Consider the following 21,483-nt stretch of genomic DNA (forward strand, 5'->3'; position numbering starts at 1 on the left):
AGTTGCCATGCCTGGCCTTTTATGTGGGTCCCGGGGAAGAAACTCCTCGTTCATTGATGTCTCTGCAGACAGAACGGTCTCCCAGTCCCCACACTTCCTCTCCCTCCCAGGGACTTTCACCTCCTGAATTTGTGGAGCCTGGTCACACCGTCCTTGGGGTGATGCATATTATGGGCACTGGGCAACTTACCCATGTCATAACACTGCTGTAGAGAAGGGAAACTGGGTGTCAGGGAACATCCCAGCTCACAGTCACAAGTAATGTTAGAGCAAGGGCCCGGGTGACTCACTTATGTAAATCTTAAAGGCATTGAAGGACTAGAGAGTAAAGGCTTAAGGAGATTTGGGGAAAAGATTAACTTTATGTGTATATGTGATCTATATGTATACATGTGCACTGCATGGATGCTTGGTACACATGGAGGTCAGAGAGGACCCTAGATTCTCTGGAACTGGAGTCACAGGGGATTATGAGCCACCAGGTGAGTGCTGAGAACCAAAGCCAGGTCCTTTGCAAGAATGTTAACTGCTCCTAACCACGGAGCCACTAAGCCACTCTGTCTTAGATCAGAGGTTCCCCCAGCCTGCGTGGGGGTTGAGACCCCTTTGCCAAACGTCCACCTCCCAAAATATTTACACGACGATCCCTAACAGTAGCAAAATAGCAGTTATGAAATAGCGACAAAATAATTTTATCGTTGGGGGGGTCACCACGGCATGAGGAACTGTATCAGAATGTCACAGCGTATGAAAGGTTGAGAACCACGGTGTCAGAGGGTCTCAGGTAGCGGAGGCGAGTCTCAAGAGTTTCTACACAGATGAGGATGAGCTTGAACACCTGGTCCTACCGCCACCACCTCCTTTGGGCCGAGAGCACAGGTGTGTGCCGCAATGCTTGGCTCAACTACAGGACATTGAGCCGGATCTGAGAGATAGATGTGGCAAGAAAAGTTAGACCTTCAGTGGGCTGCATGACCCAGGCAAGGCTCAGACAGACCCCCATGCTGAGAAGTAAGTCCTTCAGGGGAGGTTCCAAGATTCAGGGGGCAGATGGGGACTCTGCAGCCACAGGCCATAGGGTCATGTGCGGGTAGGCAGGCGAGGTGCAGCTGGACCGGGAAGAAGAGAGCTGTGTGTGCACACTCAAGTGTGTCCCTGTGTGCGCTCCGGGGAAAGGAAGCCGGCAGCCGACAGGCAGGAGGAAGGCCAAAGGCAGAGAAGGCTGCCATTGTGAAGGTGGGGACAGCTGCACCAGGGTCCAGATAAGCATCCAGGACAGCTGGAGTCTCCCCAGTGTAAGCAGAGAGATGGAGCAGAAGCAGCCCATGCCGGGAGGGGAAGTGATGGGGGCAGGAGAGTGGGCTGCTGTGTGAACCCATCCAAGCACCTACTGTGGGCCAGGCTATCTTGGGCCCGGGAGACGCAGGAGGGACTTGGCAGTTTAGAAGCCAGACAGTCAAGAAGCCATGTGGGAGAAAGGGCCAGAATAAGGGTTAGAGGAAGCAAGAATCAGGGCAGGGAGCACAGACAGGCCCGGGGAAGGGTAACAATACAAGGGACCACAGAATAAACAGACAGATCCTGCTGGGTGGCGTCAGGCTTTGAAGGAAAAGAAAATGAGTAAGAAGATGGGGTCCTGGGGTGTTCACAGAGGGTCTACTGAGGAGAGAGGACGCAGGAACACAGACCCGAGGAAACACATGCAAGCCATGCGTGAGTTTTGAAGATTCTGCAGGGCGGTGGCTCTCAACCTTCCTGATACAGCGACCCTGTTTTATGGTGGTGACCCCCCAACCATAAAAATATTGTCACTACTACCTCATAGCTGTGATTTTATTGCTTTATAAATCATAATGTAAATAGCTGTGTTTCATGATGGTCTTAGGTGTCCCCTCCCAGGGGGGTCACGACACACAGGTTGGGAACCGCTGCTTTAAGAGGCAGGGTAGAGCAAAGGCCCTGAGGTATGTGCCAGGCCCACTGTTGGAGCAACAGGAAGGAATCCCTGTGGGTGGAGTGGCTAGCAAGGACAGCGAACAGGGACGGAGGAGGTCAAGAGAGGCTGGACAAGAGGGACAGCTCCTGGGGACCCTGTGTCAGCTTTGGGGGTGGGTCTCCATACCTAGTGGGTGGGGCCTGTGATGCAGCAGGAGTTCTGATGGTTGCTGTGGGTGTGGGGGATGGGGAAGGGCGGACCTTGGGAACAGAGCAGCTGGTGGACCGGACTGTGGAGGGGGTGGTGTGGGGAGTGGGCTGACAGGAAGACAATAGAGGGACTCAGCGGATACTTCAGGAAGAGTTTGTTGACGGACTGCTTGTGATAGGAAGGAAAACATGTCAAACATGGTTTTACGGACTTGGCCTGAGTGAACGGAAAGTTAGAAGTGTCATGGGGGAGCCTGTGAGCAGCCCCGGGAAGGGGGTGACAAAATGGAGAGGTCATGCTGGGTATGGTAGGTTTGACACACGGGGACCCTAAGAGAGATGTTGGTGGGCAGCTGGACATGGTCTGAAGGGGCTCATGGCAGGACAGGAGGTAGGAGAGAGGGGGGGTCACTGGGGGAAGGTAATATGGGAGGATCCTCATGATGCAAAATAAGCCATATGCACTCATGCGCACAATGCCTTCCTTCACATAGCAGCAACTGTCAGGGTGCCCAGTGCCAGGCCTGGCCATATGGGAGCCTTTGCAGGGATCAAGACACCAAGGCTCCTGTGTGGTGGCCATGGGCACTGAATGACCAGAATCTAAGTCATCAGACAGTGTCCTTTCCCAGCTATGTGAGAAGAACAGAAAGAAAGTGGGGTGCACGGTATAGTCTGAAACCAGCACCCCCAGGGGAGTCCTGACAGAGCCCGAACTTCTAACAAAAGGCTTGTTCTCAGCTCCCCAGGAACATTCCAGAACAGGCAGGCGGCATGCAGAAGGGGCACTACCATCTCCACGGAAGCCTGGCAGGCATGTAACCATGTGGGGACTGCTGGACTCTGATGGCTTGTGGAGAGAGAAGGCCGTAGCTGGCATCTAATTGGTAGAAAGTGCTGGAAGAGGCTCTTTACCCCCCAGGGAGCAGTGTTTGGAAATCTGAGACTGGTACTCCAGCCCCTCCACCTCCCCCACAGCCCACTGTGTCTTGTCAGGGAATCGGGCGCTGGGTACCCGCATGCGCTGTGTCGGTCAGCACGGTCAGGGCTTCTGGTGGCTCACCTGGGTTGAGGGGGGCAGGGAGACACGCCAATCTCTGATTGGACAGGAGCCATATCCAGAAACTTCCACTAACCAATGGGTATTTATTCTACTGAAACCCAGCACCTCTGGCTTCTGCTCTTGTGTGTCCCTCGCAGACACGGGGCACGGCAGACACAGTGTGACATGACTGGACAGTGTGCCTGCTGATCTTTTAAGAGAGGCGGGATGCAAAGGTAACTGAAGTGGTGCCAGAAGACACAGGCTCAGTACAGACAGTAAGTCGGTGTCTGGGCTCAGTGAAGCATGTCTGTCACGCAGGACTGCAAGCTAACACACACAGCCCAGGGGAGACTTTCAACAGGGGCCAGAGGGGTCCTTGGAAAGGCATCCCCCGCCTCCCGCTCCCCCCCTCCCCGTCATCCTCTGATCCCTGTAAAGGGAGGATGCCAATGGGAAGGGACATCATGTTACACCACCTGATGTTTGTGGCACAAATTACACTCTTCTCAAGAGGGACTCCACGGTTTATGCACTTCAAACGTCGACCCATTGCAGTTAGAGGCAAAGCTTTGTTACATAGCTGGGGCTGGGGCTGGGGAGGTCAGGGCTGGGGCTGGGGCCGGAGCCGGGGCCGGGGCCGGGGTTGGGGTTGGGGCTGGGGCCGGGGCTGGGGGGGGGCGGGGCTGGGGCTGGGGCTGGGGCTGGGGTCTGGACTCAGTTGCTAAAGTGCTCTTGGGGCATGCAGAAATCCCTGGGTTCCAGCACCAGATAAACCAGGCATGGGGGCTCACCCCTGTCACCTCAGCATTTGGGAGGTGGAGGCAGATGGACCAAAAGGTCTAGACCAGTCCTAGAAACTCAATAATTTGGGGGAGACTATGCAGGCTCTGTTTCAGAAAATAAAGTTATTTTCAAAATGTGCTTTGTATTTTCTTTCTCCATGAATATGAATTAATCATATAACATATATGAGTGTTCTGCTCACATGCATGAATGTGTACCATCAGTGTGCATGGGGCTTGAGGAGGTCAGAAGAAGGTGTTAGATGGCCCAGAACTGGACTTACAGGTGGTTGTGAGCTGCCACGTGGGTACCAGGAACCAAACCTCAGTCTCTAGAAGACCAGCCAGTGCTCTTACTCGCTGTGCAACCTCTCTGATCCCGATTTTTGTTCCATTTTTGGTTTTGAATTCCTTAGTGTTGGGAAATGCAGGTGTGCAGTATCAGGCCAGGTAGCTTTCATTTCTTCTCTCGCCTACCCGGCTCCCTCCATTCCTCCCTTTCTCCCTTCCTTTCTGGCTATCCTCAAATAGCAAAGGTTGACCTTGAACTCCTGCTCCTCTGGCCTCCATCCTGGGAACTGGGATTGCAGGCTTGTGCGACTAAGCCCAGCTGTAGCTTCATTTTTTTAAACCGGCTCTGTTAACATCCCTCTGCGCTGTGAATTTTGGCATCTGTCCTTTAAGCTCTGCTGACCTTCTGGATTCAAGGGCGTCACTAACACAAACAGTTAAGAACTGTGGCTGTGACTGAGGGTCTCCCCCTTCAGGATCTGTTTTCAGTGGTACAAAGACCTACCCAGAGTAAAGACTACATATCCCAAGCTCCTTTGTAGCCACGAGTGCTCACGCTCACCCATCTTGTTTCTCACCAATGGGAACCTGATCTGTGGACCTGCTCTTGGGTCAAGGCCACCAAGGCAGCAACGGATTTAGATGAGAGCCATAAGCAGGAGACGGCCCCACTCCCTCAGCCAGACTTAAATTCAGCTCAGTTTCCTTCCTTAGATGCCCAAATGGATATAGGGTTTGACTGACAACCAGGCTGGACTACTTACTGATTTGTCCTTGGGGCTTTACACACATGTACCATAAAAAAATGAACACATGCCATACAAGTATCATCACTGAGCTACATTCCCTGCCCACGGTGGATGTTTCATTTTGAGGTGCAGTGTCATTGCTTAGCCCCAGCAACCCTAAATTATGATCTTCCTGCATCAGCTTCCCCAGCAGCTGGATGGGCGCACCTGCATCAGCCTCCCCAGCAGCTGGATGGGCGCACCTGCATCAGCCTCCCCAGCAGCTGGATGGGCGCACCNATCAGCCTCCCCAGCAGCTGGATGGGCGCACCTGCATCAGCCTCCCCAGCAGCTGGATGGGCGCACCTGCATCAGCCTCCCCAGCAGCTGGATGGCACACCTGCATCAGCCTCCCCAGCAGCTGGATGGGCGCACCTTTCATCAGTCTCCTCAGCAGCTGGATGATGCACCTGCCTCAGCCTCCCCAGCAGCTGGATGTTGCACCTGCATCAGCCTCCCCAGCAGCTGGATGGTGGCGCACCTGGTTTGGTGACCATCAAAGTTGATGGTCATTCCTTTCTCTCTGTTTCCCATGTGACTCTGATCTGGGCTTTCGCTCCATCATAAATCCCGTAGTGTTTTGGGATTAGTAATTTCTCCTTTTGTTTGATGGACTGTTCCCATGTCTCTGCGTTCCCGTGGCCTCGGTTTTTTGTTTTGATTATGCTACACAAACTTTCCATTTCATGTCTCTCCCAGAAGTCTTTGTGGGAGGTGTGGTCTTTCTGCTTTCCAGGTGACAGGCCTGATGAACACTTTTGGGGGCCTCACTACCTGTTTCCATAGAAACATCCCAGCCAGAGCTGTTCAGGGCACTTGAGACATACCTGCCCACAGATATATCTTCTTTGGCCCACAGTATTCAGTTTTTCTTTTTTCTTTTCTTTTTGTTTCTTTTTTGGTTTTTCGAGACAGGGTTTCTCTGTATCGCTCTGGCTGTCCTGGAACTTACTTTGTAGACTAGGATGCCCTCGAACTCAGAAATTCGCCTGCCTCTGCCTCCCAAGTGCTGGGATTAAAGGTGTGCGCCACCATGCCCAGCCAGTATTCAGTTTTTAAAGATGGAGTTTCTCCAAATTAAGAGATTTTACTTTAAAAAGGTCAAATATAGAGATATTTGACTTTGAGCTGGTGTGAGTATCATTTCTAGCCCTGAATGGCAGCTGCACCCTCCGATAGGAGCCGCTGCCCTGCTATGTCCCTGCCTATCAGCATCCCAACATCGTTCCAGGCTTCCCAACCATCTAAAACACCGGCCCGCAGAGACCTCTAACACGTGCTTCCCGTGGGGACCCCAAGCCATCAGGGTCTGCACCTCCACACCCCTGATGACTTGCCCATGTGAAGGAGCTGGTTTTTACAGATGAACCTGCTCTGGGGATGATCCTGTGGTGGGAGGAGCATGTAGGGAGTACACCGTTCCACCCACTCCCACTGGGCATCCGAAAGCCTGCCCAGCCCTGATGGATGGCTGCAGGTCAGCTACAGGAGGTGCCTGGCCCTTCCGCACTCCCACTCAAAACAATGTAGCGTCACTAAAGAAGGGCAAGTCCTGGGCTTGCAACATCTGAGCCATATCATCTGGTTTCACAACGGCCTAGGCTGCTTGCCAAGGTGGGGAATTCTTGTTTTTTTCTTTCAAACTCAAGCAAGTTCAATGAGTTGCATCTTGAGGATTTGGCAAGGGCGAGGTGGCTGGGCTGGAATGACAGCTTGACCTCAGATGCCAGCCTAGCAGGCAGCCTTTCGAACTTGCCACAGTGCCTCCCTCAAGTAGGCAACAAGGACATCCTGACACGCATAACAGCACAGACAAAGGTCTCTCACCATGGCAACCTCTTAGTCATCTTGGTTACTCCCACAATCAACTGGTGAGTCCCCCATGTCTGTCCGTTCCTCTCCAACTCCAACCTCAACATTCTGGAACCTTCTCTCATGCAGATGGTCTTGGTCAATAAATTGGTTTTAAACACAGAAACCTCGAACTCAGGCATGCAGGGATATCTCATGACTTCCCTGTCAGAAAATTCACAATTTCCCTGGACTCTCCATTTTTCAAAACTCTAGTTTCTTTGAAAAGGTGGTGGTTTTCTGAACCTTCTTTAGACACATCTATGATGTGTGCAGAGAAATAAGCTCGAAACCTCACCGGGAAGTGAAATCTGTTCTGGGCATGACCCAGACTTATCTTAGGGACCAGTGCAGTGTGGACGTCACACCCAGGGCAGCCGAGGGCACAAGAGGCCACCTGTCTGTTCCTTGAGCAGGCCCCGACAGCGCCTCCCCACCCTGGTCCTCACCTGTCCGGTAGCCTGTGCTGTTGAGATACACAGCGAAGGTGCGGCTCTCGTGCTGGGCCTGCCAGGAGGGCGAGGAACAGTTCTCGTTGTTGGTGTAGGTGTTGTGATTGTGGACGTACTTGCCGGTGAGGATGGAGGAGCGAGATGGACAGCACATTGGTGTAGTCACAAAGGCATTGATGAAGTGCGCCCCGCCCTGCTCCATGATCCGTCTTGTCTTGTTCATCACCTGCATGGAGCCTGCAAGAAGAGGGTACTGGTGAGGAGTCAGGGTACTGGTGAGTCCTGTGGCCTGCTTGGGGGGGCGGGCTCTTTAAAGGGGCTTCCAATCCTGAGCCTGGAGCTTCAGGGAAGCTTAGGAAATCCAAGGGTTTACATGGGCCAGACTCCTCACCCCCAACCCAACCAGGAAGGCCCTGGTCTCAGTGCCACTAGACAGTGGTTTTGGGTACAAAGCTGCTTTGAAGTACCTTGAGTCTGACTCAAACCCTGTTTTGTACATAAACAGGGTGTCTTTTCTTCAGAGTGCTAATATACACAGATTTATTTTTTTTTAAGCAGTCACAAATGCAGATAGAATTAGATTTTGTTTTGTTTGGAAGTTTCCCAAGAATTATCCACTGAACTGACGTCTAGTCTAGCCAAGCCCCAGCCAGTCTCTCTATACTTGCGGCCTCATCTAGGGTGCCTCCTGTATGCATTTGGAGTCTACACCCCGCTACCTTCAAAGCTAACCTATCTGCCTAAGAGCTTCTGGGCTTCCAGCTCTTGCACCTCTCTAGCTCCTAGACCCTTTATATCCTGGGCTCTCCATCTCCTGGACTCCCCAGATCCTTAGGGAATCCATGGGCTTGCATGGGCCAGCCCCTGCTCCCCCCCCAACCCAACCAGGAAGGCCCTGGTCTCAGTCCCCCTAGACAGTCATACTGGGTACAAACCTGCTTTGAAGTACCTTGAGTCTAGAATCAAGCCATGTTTTGCACATAAACAGAGCTCCTGGACATAAAAATCAGAGCTGGATATAAACAGCTCCAGGACCCTCCATGTTCTGGATCTTCAGCTCCTGGACTTCTGATCCCCCCTAAACGACTGTGATAGGCCCTTTATCCACACCGAGCGTTGAGGGGTCATCCCTGACTGTCCTTGTTGCTCAGTGAAGGTGAGAACAAGAGTTGAGTGTGTTTGGAGGCCTCCGTGTATAGGATGGGACCTCATTGGTAGCACACAGTAAGCGTGCAATGTCCGTGTAAAGAACAGACGTCAAACTGCACACTGAGGGTGGAGGCTAGACAGTGAGATCTACAGGAACATTCCACACATGCCTTTCCTCCCTCCCTTCTATGGCCAGCTTCAGCTTCCCCCTTTCCTCTGCAATTCTTTTGGGCAGGATCTCGCTATGTAGCACAGGATGGCCTGGAACTCACCTTCCTTTGCTTCCCAAGTGCCACTATATCCAGCCAAATCAGGCTGGCCTCGAACTCAGAGATCCACCTGCCCCTGCCTCCCAAGTGCTGGGATGAAAGGTGTGCTCCGCTGCTGTTACCACCACCACCACCACCACCACCACCACCACCGCCGCTGCTGCCGGTGCGAGGTAGGGTTTTAAGCTCTGACTTTTAGCTTGAACACATCGGGTTCTCGGGGGTCTGCTGCGCTCCATACCACAGCACAGTCTGCAGTGGATGTCAGCCCTACCTCCTAGATCACACGTATCCAACAAGGCCCTGGAAGTCTCTGCGTTACAGCCCGCTAATTGGTCTGAGCTTTGGGACCACTGGGTTGTCCCTGGGGTGGAAAGCAATGCTCACAATTGTTCTAATTACTAACACATGGGTCAATTGCTCTCCTACACGACACGCAGAGTTATTTTTCAAAGTGTCCTTTTATGAATGGGAAGGGAGACTGGGGCACTTGGTGATGGGTGGGGCCACGCAGTGGGGAAGGTGGCAGATGAGAGCACAGACTCAGGCTTATCCACGGCAGAAGCGGGGCGGTGACTGTCACCTTTACCAAGGCCTGGGAATCTGAGCGTCCCTGTGCCTTTGAATGACTCTTGGGCCCCTTGGGGACAGATGTGTTCTCTTATCATGACATTGATGGGGTGCTGTGAGGTGCTTCCAATCCCCAGAGGTGCCTCTTTGGGTGGCTCCAGGGGAATGCAATGCCCATGCCTGTTCACAAACAGGGACAATTCATGGAGTGGTGAGGGCCAGTGATGCTAGCTGGCTTCCTCTACTCGAAGCAAGTGTCAGCTTCCCCTGGGGGTAGAAAGGACGGTGACTATAGCGTGGCTCTGCCTGCCGGTGTTAGGAGTGGGGTTGTGATTAGAGCTGGGGAGGGGACAGAAACCTAGAGTCTGGCAAACACCATGATGCAAGCCAGAATTTTCCACCCTTGATGCTCCCTGCCTCTCTACTGATACCTGGTGGGCCACATCAGAGTCAAGCTCCGGCAGCACTTCTCTTCCCTTCAGCTACTTAGACAACACCTGGATACACTGTGCTATCCGGTGAGCCAGCCCACTGCCATCTGCAGTCATAGACCATCAGATCTTGCCAGCTCCTTTTGGGCAGGTAATGGCTCCTCTCCCCAGGGCTAGGCCTACTATTTCCCAGTTGGGTTACACACTCAGGGGTGCAGTCAGCACCCTCCCACTGTAACACCCCTCTTACTATTACGCAGCCACAGGACCTCCACTTTGTTCTCAAACTCACTAACTGCCCCAGTCCCGCTTTTTTCTCTGTATGAATATGGTTCCCAGCACCCATGTAGCACACAAACTCCTCCCCACATGTATGCATGCACACACACATATGCATGCACACAAATACACATGCGCGTGCACGCACGCACATGCGCGCACACACACCAGCTCTTCCAAAGGTTCCCAGAGGCACCATCCTGGCTATGTGGTCTCCTCCCTGGCCACTCTTCCATACATCTTCCTTGGTTTGGCCTTATAGCTCTACACTGCTATCTCCCACCTTCCTTCCTCCATCCATCCTACTTGCCCCTTGTCCGTAGTTCCCACTGCTCTGGGGCCCACCTCATAGTATGTCCCTTCTCCATTATTTTTCTTACATGGATCCCTTGTGTTTTGGGTGGAACAGGCCCTCCATGGTTCACAGACCTCCAGAGAGAGAGAACAGAACAGCTGTCTGCAGGTGCCCAGCCTCTGGGGACCCGAGTTGGATCCATTAACCATCAGACCCCTTCTGGAAGTCCAGGAAAGAACCCCAGAAATCTTCACTGATGAAAAGCCAACAGACTTTGGGGCCATCTCTTATGTTTGGGGCTGAAAACTCAGAGTTTTATCTCTTCTCTTGGCAGCGCCATGCCCTCTCCCGGCCTGGCAGCTCCTATTGGGGAAAAGCTAGGGCAAGCAGTCACAGAAGTATGGTTCTGGGGCCAGAATGACAGCTGGGACTGTGTGGAAAAGCACAGGACATTGGGCCTCCTTTGCAGACAGTGACCTGCTTTATTGAAAAGGCCCCAGCATCGGGCTGTAGAACCCACTTCTGTATTGTGAAAACACACAACCTAAGGGCTCCCAGGACTAATGGCCCTTGGCCAGGAAGACATAGCCACACACAGGGAAAGGGGCCAGCTTTCGTGTTTCACGTGAAGCCACCAGCCAACCCAAACTTAGGTCGTCCAACACAAATCTGGGGACATATAGACAAAACAGGCTTGGTTTCTTCCTTGACCAAACCTTGCCACAACACAGGGCCAGGCTGAGGTTAGCCTGACATCTCTTAGTGTGATTCTGACGGGCAGTCTCCCTTCCTTCACAGTGGGACTTCAACTTCAGGGCCCCAACCCCCTGACTGTCAAACATCCCTACAACTCGTATCTGCTCATTCTTCTTGTGAATTCTACATAGGGGCGCTTAGCACACTACTTGTGTGATTTGTGTGTGTGTGTGTGTGTGTGTGTACATGTGTGTGTGCACATGCACGTGTGGGCACTTAGGCATGTGGAAGCCTGAGATGAATGACTGGTGTCTCCTTCAATTGCTCCCCACATTACCATTTCAGACAGGACCTCTCATTGAACTCAGAGCTCACTGACTGGCCAAAATTGATGACCACTGAGCAATGGAGACTCTGTTGTTTCTGCTCCCTTCCTCCAATTCCCTCCTCCTGAACCAGGGTTACAGGTAGGCATAAGTGTGTCACATTTTTCACACGGGTGTTGGGGATCTGAGGGTCCATCCCTGTGCTGTGTGGTAGGTACTTGACCAACTGAGCCATCTCTCCTCGGCTGGCTGGCTGGGTCTTTGTCTGATGAAACCCTTCACTCTCCGGTCCACGGAAGTAACATTGTGGATGGAACACCCTCACTGTCTATTTTTTGATGCACTGTACAATGAGTTTGCAAGCAGTCGAGCCGAGGTTTACTGGGCTGTGCTGGAGATCAGTCGGTGGGGTACTAAGCACTGGAAAAGCACTGTTTGTCCCCTGGGCATCTGCCTATAATCTCAGCACTGAGAGGCGGAGGCAGGAGGATCAAATGGCACCCTCAGCTATGAAGCAAGTTTACACACACACACACACACACACACACACACACACACGCACACACACACACACAGAGTCTGTGTTTGTTGATCTAGCATGTGAGATTGCCTGTCTCTGGCACCACCTTGCTGAATTAGCTAGTGTTTATTTTTACAGTGTTGATGATAGAACGCAGGCCTTTGAACGTCTATACAAGAAATCTGCACCGAGCCCCAGTTTCATTTGCTCCTGTGAAGACCTGAGTCAGAGCACCAGCCATCTACAGGGACTTAGCAGATACCGAAGAGTGACTTCCTTCCGTTTATACGCATGTGGACATGCGCGCAGGTGGATGTACCCGTATAGGGAAGCCATCGGTTTACATTTGGGTGTCCTTCTTAGCTGCTTCCTAACTTGTCCTTTGAGATGGGGTCCCTCGTGGAACCTGGGGCGGGGCTTGCCAGTGTGAGAAGACTAGGTGGCCAGTGGGCCTCTGCCTCTCCCGCACTTCCTGGCTTTTCTGTGGGCGCTGGGGATGGAACGCCAGTCTTCAGGCCCATGCTACCGGCACTTTTAACACCCGAGCCATCTTTCCAGCCCAGGGACTCTGAGGATTGAAACCATGAGCTGACTTTTGCCATCTTTGGTGCTGAAGCAACTCTTGTCTGATTCCTTTCCCAGAGACTTCCTTGCTACTCAGGGTTGGGGTGGGGTGTACACCACCCCCATGCGATAGACTCCCGAGGCTCTTTGGACAGGAATCTAAGACGATGCCGGCCTATGCTTGCTTGTTTTACCTTGTGGGGAAACAGAGTCTTTGAGGGTGGGACCTCCTTGGGAAAGTGGTGGGAGGTAGATTGTTATGGGGGACAAACACAACCCGAGTTAGTAACCTCAGAGACTTGACGCTAATCTGCATGTGAGCACCCCAGCTCTTGCCTGGACTACTGCCGTAGACGCTTACGTCACCTTCTGCGCTGTCCTTCCCTCCGCAGATGGAGAGCCATATCTAACAAATTAAGCTATGCCATCACAATCCTTCTGGCACTCTCCCTGAACACCTGCTTCACCCAGAGCAAAAGGCAAAAGTCCACTGTACTGGCTGGCTTTTGCATCAATTTGGCACAAGCTAGAGTCAGAGAGGAAGGAGCCTCCGTTGAGGAAATGCCTCCATGAGATCCAGCTCTCAGGCATTTTCTCAGAGTGATCAGTGGGGGGAGGACCCAGGTCACTGTGGGTGGAGCCATCCCTGGGCTGGTGGCCCTGAGTTCTATCAGAAAGCAGGCTGAGCAAGCCACGAGGGGCAAGCCAGTCAGCAGCACCTCCCCATGGCCTCTCCATCGGATCCTGCCATGGCTGCCCTGCCTTCCTTGGTGATGAACAACAATGTGAAAGTGTAAGCCAAAGAAACCCTCCCCCCCCCCCTTGGGCTACTTTATCCTCCTAGACACAGTGGAAACGCACCAGGCACATCCCTGTCTCAGGACCAGCGGCCACAGCTCCAACCTTCCTAACATTCAGGTTTTTCCAAGCATCTCCTTGGAGGCTCCTGCTGGGTGGCCTGAAGATCACTGCATCCTCCGCTTATCTCCACTGACTTGGGAGGAAAGGTTATCTTTGCTCTGAGTTCCTTCAAAGTTTCCAAGAGCTGTTTTCAGGGAACTGAGCACACAGGCTGTCAGTGGGTGTGGCCCCTGGCCTCCAGGGAATGCCCATGGCCTTCCCTCTCTGCTTTTATCTTAGCCACAGATAACCCAGCACAGGACGTTCCAGTGAGAGCTTTTAAGCAAGGACCCACGCCTCTCTGTGGAGACCGAGGTGCTTGTGAATAACACAGGGGCAGTCACAGTTGAAGGCCGCAGTCAGACCTCCAGAGCACATAGTCATGTCTTCTCAGTGTCTGAGGAACCTGGCTCCCCACCCATATTTGGAAAAAACAGGACATTTTCCTGTGATGTCATAGAGGCTTCTAGAGCACTTGACTTTTGGACACTGTGGGCCCTTGCCTCTGTAACAAGTGCTAAGCACTGTGGCTGGGTAGCCATGTGGGAATGAAGGTGAATACATTAACACCCATAACTGGAAATGTTTCCTTCCGGTCATGCAGAGGACTGCAGTGAGTGAATTAGGGTTCCAGGGGCGCCTTGGTGGTTCAGTGGGTAAAGCACCAGCCATGCCAGTGTGAGGATCTGAGCTCCATTCCCAGTACCACATAAAAAAGCCAGAGGTGGTGACATGTGCCTATAATCTCAGTGATTGTGTGTGCGTGTGCATGCGCGAATGTGAGGGTGGTGCCGCTAGTGGTGGTGGTGGTGGCGTTAGGGGAGTTAGTGATGCGGGTGGAGGTAGGAAGATCAGGGGTTCAGACATCCTTAGTTGCACAGCAAATTCACGAGACTCTGTTTCAAAACCAAACCAACCAATCAACCAGAGCAGAGCTATCGATGCGGTACAGTGGTGGAGCACTGAGCTGAGCATGTTCAGATCCCAGCACCACCTGAGCCAGGAGACACTGCTGGAGTGGTGAGAAAATTGAGTGGATGGCTAACTTTCTTGATGGGCCTGTGGGTACTGATAGACAGCCCCCCCCTTCAGGACTACCCACCCACCTGACATTCCCTGTGCAGCCATGGCCTGGAATGGGGCTGGCAGTGGATAGAAAGACCAGAATGAGCACCTACCGCCTGACTGGTTCTACTTCTGCCGAAATGTACCAATAAGCAGATGCAGAAGGGACCACTCTGCGGCAGTCAAAGACCCCAGTGTGCAGATGGGGACAAGAGGCCATAAGGTCAGGCCAAGGGCAAGAAGACCTCCATCCCGAGGTCACATTGCTTGTGATGGTCACGTGGCAGCCCTCACCTAGCGTTGAGTGTCCCTGGAATGCCTACACCGAAAGGGAATCTTCCTATAGGCCACCTTACCGGAGAAACATCTGCTTAACAGTCACTTTGGGAGATGAGATGTCTCAGAATAGCTCTCTGTCCCTGGCAGGGGTTGAGAGGGAGGCCTGGGGTGGAGGGGGGCTAAGCAGCGGCAGCCAGAAGCAACATCTGGGCAGAGGCAGGAGCTGAGGTTCGTGGTGCGCTAGATGCGGTCAGCTCCAGGTTCTCAGGGGACAGGTGAATAGTGCGGGGCAGGATCTCAGGTATGGTTTCCTGGTTGATGGTGTCAATGGGAACCCTTCTGACTCTGGGGAACTCCAAAAATCAAGCTGGTGCTACGGAAACCCCAAGTCAATCAGGCAGATGCCAGGAGGTCACACTGAACTCAGCTGCTGAATTCTGGGATGAAACTTCAGTTATTCTGTCACTCTCTCCTTTGTCATCTGCTGGCTGTGCTGTGGAGGCTTCTGGGAGAAAACCCCAGCGGTCTCTCTCAGTGGCAGGGCATAAATGGGGGAACTCTGAACAATTGGTTTCCACTCTCCGAGGGCCTGCTCCAGATGGCACGTACAGCAATCTTGCCACACCGGGTAAGTATTTAAGGACATAGTGATTGCTGGTGCTGTCCCAGGTTTTGTCACAGAGCCAGTTACCCAGTCACTAAAAAGGGGACACCTGTGAAGCAAAGCCTGCATCCTACCTGAGGCTGGATGGTTTTTATGTCAACCGACACAAGTTGGGGGTCAATTGGGAAGACGGCACATCAGTTGAGAAAATGCCCTCACCAGATTGGCCTGTAGGCAAACCTGTGGGGCATTTTATTGATTGATGATTAATGTGGGAGGGCCCAGTCCACTGTGGGCGGTACCATCCCTAGGTGGTGGTCCTGATTCCTATAAGGCTCCAGGCTGAGCAAGCCATGGGAACAAGCCAGCAAGCGTAGTTCCTCCATAACCTCTGCTCCAGTTCCTGCCCCAGCTTCCAGGGATGATGGACTCCGAACTCTAAGATGAGGTAAACTTTTCCCTCTCCAAGTTGGGTTCGGTCATAGTGTTTTATTAGCCCAGTGAGAGATAAGTCTAGCTAAGACACGGCTGCTCCTCCCTTAGCTCTGTCTCTGTACAAGGCACCGTGACTGGCTCTGCACCACCTGCTTGGCACAATGCACTGCCTACCCAGAAGCAGAACTGGGGTCCACTGCTGTTCTCCCTCAGCTGCCTGCTCAGCAGCACCAGCCCCCATCTGACCAGCCCCCCATCTGACCAGCCCCCCCATCTGACCAGCCCCCCCATCTGACCAGCCCTCCACCCTCAGCTGATCTCCCTGTTTCACACTCTCATCCTCAAGCCAGCCCCTCCCTACCCACAGTTAGGACCTTTACAACAGGGCTCCTGGTACCTGACCTGCTCAGGCCATGTTCATGGTCTTCCATCAGCCTCACACCAAGATCCTGGCCTTCATGCATGGCTCACTGGGTCCCTCCCTGTCATCTGCCCTTCTTCCCGAGCCTGGGCAGCATCTCCAAGATCCTGGTGAGACTGTGCCTACCACAGAGCTCTGTACCTGCCACCCTGTCCCCAGTGCTCTTTCTGGAGCCATCCACGTGGGCAGTGGCTCCCCAGTGTACAGATCCCACCACACCAATCAGTGCTAGAGGTGCTGTCCCTGCCAGGTCCCTTGTCTACCCTGTTGTGGCTCAGACCCCAGCTGCCCACCAACACCTGCTTCCCTTTCTTTCTTCTCAGTGAGTCCAGCTTCTGTCTCACAGTGCACCTATCCCACAACCTACTCTCTTGTGACTAGTAAGTATGTCACCAGCAATCACATTTGACCTCAGCATCCTTATCCTCAGAGAGGGGCCAGCACCAACAAACTCCTGCACCCACTGGTTTTGGCTCACAGGAGGTCCTGGCAGAAGATCAGAGAAGGAAATTGAGGCTTGGATCTGAATTCCCCCTTCTTCCTCTCTGCGTGTGGGCAGAGGGTATGACAGTGTCGGGTGGCTCTGCATCCGGGTTCCAGTAACTAACCTGAGGGCACAGCAGTCACCCTGGATATTTTCTTCATGCCCATTCATCCCAAGCAAAGATGCTAAACCCTCTGTGACTTGGCCAAACCCGAGATCATGTGACTATATAAGAATGTCCACATCACACGTGACTGCTGGGGCGTGGCCCTCAGGAGCTGGTCTTCATTTACTGTTTTATCCTTTTTTTTGCCCTTTGCTTCCCGTTGCCAAGCAAGTGGCTGTTCTGAAGCACAAGGTGGCCTTGAGGACAGATGTGACACAGAAGGGATGACAGAGTAGAAAGTTAGAGACGTCTTGCCACTACCACTCCAATTCTGGACCACCGGCCCCCAGACATTTTTACGTGATGAAGAAGCCATGCTAGGTCTCACTTTCTTTCCCAAGCAGCCAAGCCTAATTCTGACACACTTTCTAGAATTCAGGTGAACCCTGCCCCTCAATACCCTTGTTGATGAATAAAACTAGAAAACCCTCACAGGAATTCACTTGGCAGTTTGAACCCGGGATGGGCCACTCCTGAGATAACCTGCATCCACACGCTTTCCTTTCGCTGTTGAGTGGCAGTTGGAATGTTCAGAATGGATGTCGGTGGATGAAGTTGCCCTGAACTGCTGCCTGGAATCTGGGTGCGTCTCCCTGGCTGCCTGCCATCTGGCCACCGTGAGAGCCGAGGGTTTCCAACCCATTCCTTGGTTACCGGTCAACAGCGGAGTGTAGTTCCCTCATCTCCCAGATGGAACGTGGAAAATGGGGCTGCTGGGCTCTTCTTTCCTAGGTCTGCTTTGCGCAGGATGTGGACATCAGAGCTGGGGATCCAAAGTCCTCAGTGTCCAGTAAGTGCACCCAGTAAGGTGCACACAAACCTAGAGGCTGTTCCTTGTCCCACCATCCCCACTACATGCGTAAACCTCAGAAATCAAGGCTCGCCCTCAGCTTCAGACTCCGCCATGGCTGGGTGTGGAGCGGCTCCTCGCTTGGGGGCACTGAGCGACCCCATCAACTTTCCCCCACAGCTTTGCAATCCCTGGAGATGTTCTCCATAGGTCTCACTTGTGACCCATCTGCACATCTTTCCAGCTTTGCCTCTAAGCCTGAACCACTGCAATAGAGCCCTCACTGGGCTCCTCTTGTGCCTGGACAGCTGTAGACCCCGCACCTGCCTCATTGTACAGTCAGCCACTTCTTTGCATAGTGCAATGGAAGTCAGACTGCTTCCCCTCTCTGACCCATGCATCCCTGACATCCACCCTCCCCAGAGAGCCAAGTCCTCTCCCTGGTTCAGCCTTATGCCCTTGCATGATGAACATCACCATCAGCACCCCTCAGACTTCCCACTTTCTGTGCCCTGAATCATAAGGCTGCACTCTGTCAGCCTGCATGCCTCTGCCTCCCGCCCTTTGGGGACTTGAATGTTCTTCCTAGAATTCCTGTTGATAAGTTCCCTGGCCTTTCTTGATCCTGTGTCCCCTTTATCAATGAGATCATTATGGATAAAGTTTCACATGATTTCCCCACCCCCCAATTCCCTTCCCTCTTTGCTTGACTTCTGATCCTGTCTCACCACCTTCCCCGTCATATGCAGTGTTTTGTGGGTTTTTGTTTTGTTTTGTTTTCTTGTTGTTTTGATTTTTCGAGACAGGGTTTCTCTGTGTAGCTCAGGCTGTCCTAAAAGTGACTCTGTAGCCCAGGCTGGCTTGGAACGGCAGAGATCTTCCTGCCTCTGTCTGCAAGTGCTGGGATTACAGGTGTAGACCGCCACTGCCTGACTTTTAGGTTATGTGTTTTGTCTTGGTTATTGACACACAGCTGTGCTAGATGCCCAGCTCTGCAGGAGTCAAGATTCTGTTACTTTGTTGCTCTTTGTGCATTAGTCAAGATTCTGTCTCCTTTGTTACTTTGTTGCTAGTTACTCTTCTCTAAGAATAAGTGCTCAGTGAATGAGGATTAGGGAGCAAGTGAGGTGCACATGGTTCATCCTGCAGCAGATGTGTGGGGGAACGCTGAACACCCCCTAGCTTAACAGTCCTGGCTGCTTGTGTCCTCCAGAGCCAATGTCCAGTTTCCCTTGAGGGAAACCTGCCCAGCTCACCTCAATTCCAGGCTGTCTAATGGCCCTGCTGGCTGCGCTGGCCTTTTACAGAAGTGCTTAGCAAGCTGTCTGAAGGCAGAACCAGATTGGAAGAAGGTGGGGATGAGGTCACACAGAGACTGGTGACATCTGGAGGAGGCACCCTTGGATCTAAATGCATCTGAAACTCCAAGTACACTTGTACTTCTTATTTCTATCTCTAGTAAAGTTGCTGGTTCCAATTCATCCAGCACTGCTTGGGCTGAGTTATAGGAAGTCACTTGTAACCAGGAGATGGGAGACCAATGGGCTGGGGCTGTGCCTGTCTGTTTTTGTTTTCTTTTTGAGACAGTCTCATTATGTAGTCCAGGTTGGCCTGGAACTTGTGATCATCTTGCCTCTACCTCCTGAGTGCTGGGGTGACAAGACACATACAACCATGCCTGTGTTCATTCATGAGTTGTCATAGCTGATGAGACACCTGTCCCCACACCACCTTAATGGCCCATCTGACAGTCCCACATAGCTGACCCTTGACACTTATGATGGAACAGTCCTATCTAACAGATCTGCTCCAGGCTATGTGTGACTGTCCCTGGGCTCTCTCAGAAGCCAGCTGAGCTCTGGAGATGCCCCGAAGTTGGCCTGCATCCACTTAACTTGGCCAGTGCTGGCAGAACCCAGCATTTCCTTGGCTTCCCTGGGCACACACAGCACAGTGTTGTGACAGGTCTGTGGTGTCACACATAAACCCATGTCACTGTTCTGCTGATGTTGCTGGGTATCTTCAGAGATGTCCTCACTCTCTGCAAGATGACAGACATCCCAGGTGCTCAGTCACTAGTGCTCTGGAAACCCAGCACCCAACGATTACAAATGACAACCAGGGAACTGCAGGCACAATGGAAAGGCAAGACGACCACGAGATAGACTGAGCCCTTCTTCTCACTGGGTCTTGATGAGTGTCCCCACCTGGGACTGGAAGGAAGCCCAAGATTATTAGCTCTGTTGAGAGGCCTCCAGCCAGAGGCCCTCTGGAGCTGCCTCACAGGCAAGCAGAAAATAGCAGCGGATAAATTTTTCAGGACCACCCTCGGTTTGCCAGTGGTGGCCAACTGTGAGATAATGTGCCCGGCTTTTTGGGCGCATGCATTATTGATCTGGGTCTGTCTGGTTTATAAAAAGCCCGTCAGTCCCCAACTACCTACTTCCTGTCCCACCCTCCTCCTCCTCCTCCTCCTCCTCCTCCTCCTCCTCCTCACTCAGTTTGGTTTGCTTAGGGCACGAAACACTTAAGGAAGTAACGGTTGGTGGGCACCAATCTCTGTCACCCAGGGCTGAGGGCAGGAGCTGTCACAGCACAGCATATGCAAGTCCCTGTCTCGAATGACTGGCTCCCTGAAATGTACATCTCGGAACACTCACTCTCGTGAGCAACAACGCACATCTGCAGATTCTGCCGGCAACAGTACTTTCGACAGTTAAGCATCAACATGGACTCTCTCTAGATGGATCATCATCCATCCCGGAAATGGGCCAAGCACAGCAGTGATGAAGGTCATGGTTCTAGGTTCAAATCCAGTTTCAACACATTTTAGCTGTGCAACCTGGACATGTGGTTTAACTTCTCTGTGCCTCACTTTCTCCATTGGTAAGATGGAGAGAGGGGTGGATGTATCTACTTACAGTCAGCCATGGTTCATCCTCTCTCTCTCCCCTTTATCTCATCCATGGGTTCCTGATTTGTTTGCTTACACTGGCTTTGATAAGAGTCAGTCAGAGTCAAAGTTGTGATGTAATTCAGGCTTAGCAAGGGCATTGTCCTGAAAGTCGGCATTAAGTCAATGCTGGGTCAGGTCCTGCATCCGTGCATCCAGGTCTACTCAACTTGGTTTCCGCCCTCCCTGCTCTGAGCCTTCATCCTTACCCATCTCAATCCTCTGCTCCTGCTCTTGTCCCTGATGTCATTAACATAGCAGCGGGGTCCCATGGGAACTCAAGTGAGGCCACACACTCCCTCCTGACCTGTTTCACTAAGAATGACACTCAAGGTGCATGTGGTGGCTCATGCCTGCCTTCCCAACACTCAAGCAGCTGAGGCAGGAGGATCTTGAGTTCAAGGCCAACCTCGGCTCTACAGCAAGACCTCATTTCAAAACAAAACCAAAGACAACAACAACAACAACAAAAATCCCAACCCAATATCCCTCTGCCCCCTCACTGGGGTCACATGGCTCGTGGTTTATCAATGTTGAATTCCTTTTGCCAGCACATTATCCCCCACCCCACCCCACCCTGCCAGCAGCCTCCAGCATCTTGCAGAACAAACACCTACTATTGTCATTAAACCTGTGCTGCTGGACCGTGGGGCCATGGGGGCTGCCTTGGGTGCCCTGATACCAGAGCCAATGGCTTGGCAGTCACAGGAAGGGTGCCCAAGGGCCCAGAGGCCAGGCCCTGCTGCATGCAAATCAGCCCTGTTCCTAGGCCTCACAATGCAGACTCCCCACAGATCCCTCTCTCCCCATGAGCAGGAGACCAGCACCCTGCATGCCAAGCTGTCGATAAAGCTCTGAGCCCTGACTGCTGCTGGGCCATTGTCTCTGTACTTAGAATTCCCCGAGAAGAAGCTATGCTTGGGGTCATCAGTA

At 52.6% G+C, this 21,483-nt stretch overlaps 1 protein-coding gene across 5 annotated transcripts in view; it reads right to left on the bottom strand.

The window, feature by feature from the left end:
• Window positions 1-21,483, bottom strand: part of Sulf2 (sulfatase 2) — an 81,873-nt gene that overhangs the window by 36,201 nt on the left and 24,189 nt on the right. For all 5 annotated transcript variants that reach the window (XM_021192414.2, XM_029536267.1, XM_021192415.2 and 2 more), the window contains exon 3: window positions 7,352-7,591. In XM_021192414.2, coding sequence (XP_021048073.1) covers window positions 7,352-7,591 — 240 coding nt within the window. The remainder of the gene's footprint in view (window positions 1-7,351; window positions 7,592-21,483) is intronic.

The sequence above is a fragment of the Mus pahari genome, chromosome 3 (genome assembly GCF_900095145.1).
Source record: "Mus pahari chromosome 3, PAHARI_EIJ_v1.1, whole genome shotgun sequence".
Lineage (NCBI taxonomy): Eukaryota > Metazoa > Chordata > Mammalia > Rodentia > Muridae > Mus > Mus pahari.